General features: G+C 47.1%; 1 protein-coding gene across 1 annotated transcript; it reads left to right on the top strand.

The window, feature by feature from the left end:
* Positions 1-888: 888 nt before the first annotated feature.
* Positions 889-1,044, top strand: LACBIDRAFT_302064 (uncharacterized protein; the record flags this gene model as incomplete). The annotated part of the gene is made up of 1 exon (XM_001890864.1): positions 889-1,044. The coding sequence occupies one exon, from the start codon at positions 889-891 to the stop codon at positions 1,042-1,044; it is 156 nt and encodes a 51-aa protein (XP_001890899.1).
* Between the last annotated feature and the right edge of the window lie 1,651 nt (positions 1,045-2,695).

Here is a 2,695-nt window from a genome sequence, read left to right as displayed (position 1 = left end):
CCCACCCCATTTTTCATTCGAGCAAGCTGTGTTAGTTTACTATCCGCATCTTTGAATACCGTATCTTTTTTCTCTTTCAATGTTCAATGGTTTTCTAACAGCCTACACCACCACTGGCTTCTTTCCCTTTCTTTTCCTTGTTTTGTTACTATTCTTTGCAAGTTTGGCTAGGTAGTCAATTGGTCCCGACCTACTTACCTTTTTACATCCGCCTTCTGCTTCCTCCCGCAGCTTCCTTCTTTTAATTATGCATCCTTCTGCAATTGGCCACCCTCTCTCTATATATGTCGGAAAAATCCCAATTAGCATACGAGTCATTGCGGCAGCTGATGAACTTACGAGTGTTGATCAGTCTCTGAGGGAAGACATATTAGCATGTTATCAGGTCATGTAACCTCGCACTAATCACTAGCAAGTGCTGAGAGGTTTCCGCATTCGAGCACATCAGTATTTATTAGGTTGTATCACTCTACACTAATCTCGGGTATCCTTCATAATTCCTCTTAAGTATGTAGATAATTTGTATACAAATAAAGTAACTGGTACTGCAAAAGAGGGGATTGATTGAAGCAATGGGTGCAGATAAATGTAAGTATACACCAAACTTCATGTTTATCGAAACCTCACGCATATCGGTGGGTCTTGCAATAGCGGCATTTCTGCTCCAGCCTCTCAACTTGGAGCTTCCTAGACTTCTTAGCATGTGTTGGACAACGCGACTTTGGTAGGAAAATTTGTACAACTCAACTTAGAGTGCAGTCTGGGAAGCCGTTGGTGTTCGTAGCCGGTGCCGCAGCCCCACTGATTGTTCAGTTGACATAATGCGTCATTTTGTTAGAAATTCACTACAAACTGTCAAGGTGGAGCAGCCCCACAAACATTGACTCGATGCTGGAATATATAAAGGGAAAATCAACCCACCACGGACACAGTCGCATAATCAAACTCCCCAGCCCCCTCGGATTCCGGGAACATGCCAGCTCTCAGCATGGACCCTTCCCAAGCCGACTTGTTCAAGGTGACTGTCCATTGCGCAGCGTTTAACTGATACCACGTGATTGTGTTTCGGAGATTGGGCAGTGACTGAGTAAGACAAGAACGGAGTATGTACCAGAAGCGAAAACGAAAATCTGGCATACATAACATAACGTCAGATGCCAGTCCGTTATCTAGCTGGAGCACCAGCTGCATTTTGTAATTAAATGAGCTTTTTGATAGCAGGGCAACAATTACCCACAATACAATATTTTTTGTTTGTAATCCGAAAACTTGTAATATGTGACCTTGCCTTTCTTGGTGTCACAGGCTTGAACATTGAACGTTTTTTCTTTTTCAAGTCCTTCTGTACTCGGGTAAATGGCAGTATACGTACTTATCTACGAAAAAAACATTTACATGGGTACTATATACAAACTATGTAGAAGTGGGAAGGAAGGAGCGAGGACCACCTCTCCCCTTCAACAACGTGGCCATTCATCGATCGTGGTGATGGGCCCTCGTGGCAATTCGTGTCATAGCCATTTATTGATAGGCATTGTCATGGGTAACCCCGGGGTACTTTCGGCCATACCCGTACCCCTACCCATGAAAACCCGTACCCTCAACCACGGGTAGGGGTTTCTGTGGGTATGGGTATGGGTTTACACGGGTTTGGCGGGTTTGGTGGGTCTTAGGGGTTTAACACTACAGGTATTTCTATTATGTGTTACTTGTTAATGTACCATACAAATTCTATGATGTGGGTGCGTTGTTGGTAGGTAAAGCTTGGGTAAAGCCAGCTTGAGTTTGCGATGCGACGAACACGTTAGTCCTCGTCTATTGTCATGGCTCGTCGTTGTTGCCGTTCCCCCCTTCTGCCCATCCATAGCTATAAAGTCGCCTTCCTCGCTACGCTCCCTTTATCCGTCCTCACCAGCAGCTTGCATTTCTCAAACGTGAACACGACGTGCTTGGTGGGTATTTGGGCATGTCGTGTATCATCGTCGCTGCTCCCCCCTTCTGCCCATCATCGTCGTCGTCACCATCCATTGTGTTGGTGTTGTGTTGTGCTGCCGTGTCGTGATTATCGTTGTCATGGTGTTATGTCATGATTGTGGTTATGAATAGTGGCCTGGTTGTGGTGCCGTGTGGTCGTCTGCCACGTCCGTCGTCGTCTTCGTCACCGTCCATCGTGTTGGTGTTCCGTTTTGCTGCTGTGTCGTGGTTATCGTTGTCATGGTGTTACGTTGTGGTTGTGGTGTTCCATGGTAGCCTGGTGGTCGTGGTGCCATGTGGTCATCGTCGTGTCGCATGTCATTGTCGCAACGTGGTGGGAGTCGCATCGTGGTCATTGTGTCGTGTCTCGCTGTGGAGGGACAACGTCGATGATTGTCGTTGTCGTCTGTTATCATTTGTCATCATTGTTTGCTGTCGTAGTTTGCCGTCGAGTGGATATACCCTGCCCATGGACGAGTAGTCTGACGTCATCGTTACGTCATTGTCCTGTGTCTCAGCATGGTGGGTTGTAACGAACATGGGATGGGGGTACACACTGTAGTCACCTCAAATAAACGACGACGACATGGCACCCATATTCTGTGTTGAAGAGATCAGTGATGCGGGGGAGGTGAGTTTGCTCACCTCAGTGCGTCGTCGTCTGCTTTTGTTTGTGGCCGTCGTTCGTGAGCCGTGGTGGCTGGTGGTTGGTCTTGCCTGG

This window comes from Laccaria bicolor, genomic scaffold (assembly GCF_000143565.1).
Source record: "Laccaria bicolor S238N-H82 LACBIscaffold_202 genomic scaffold, whole genome shotgun sequence".
NCBI lineage: Eukaryota > Fungi > Basidiomycota > Agaricomycetes > Agaricales > Hydnangiaceae > Laccaria > Laccaria bicolor.
The sequence above is the reverse complement of the archived record's forward strand: the minus strand, read 5'-3'. Positions and strand labels throughout refer to the sequence as shown.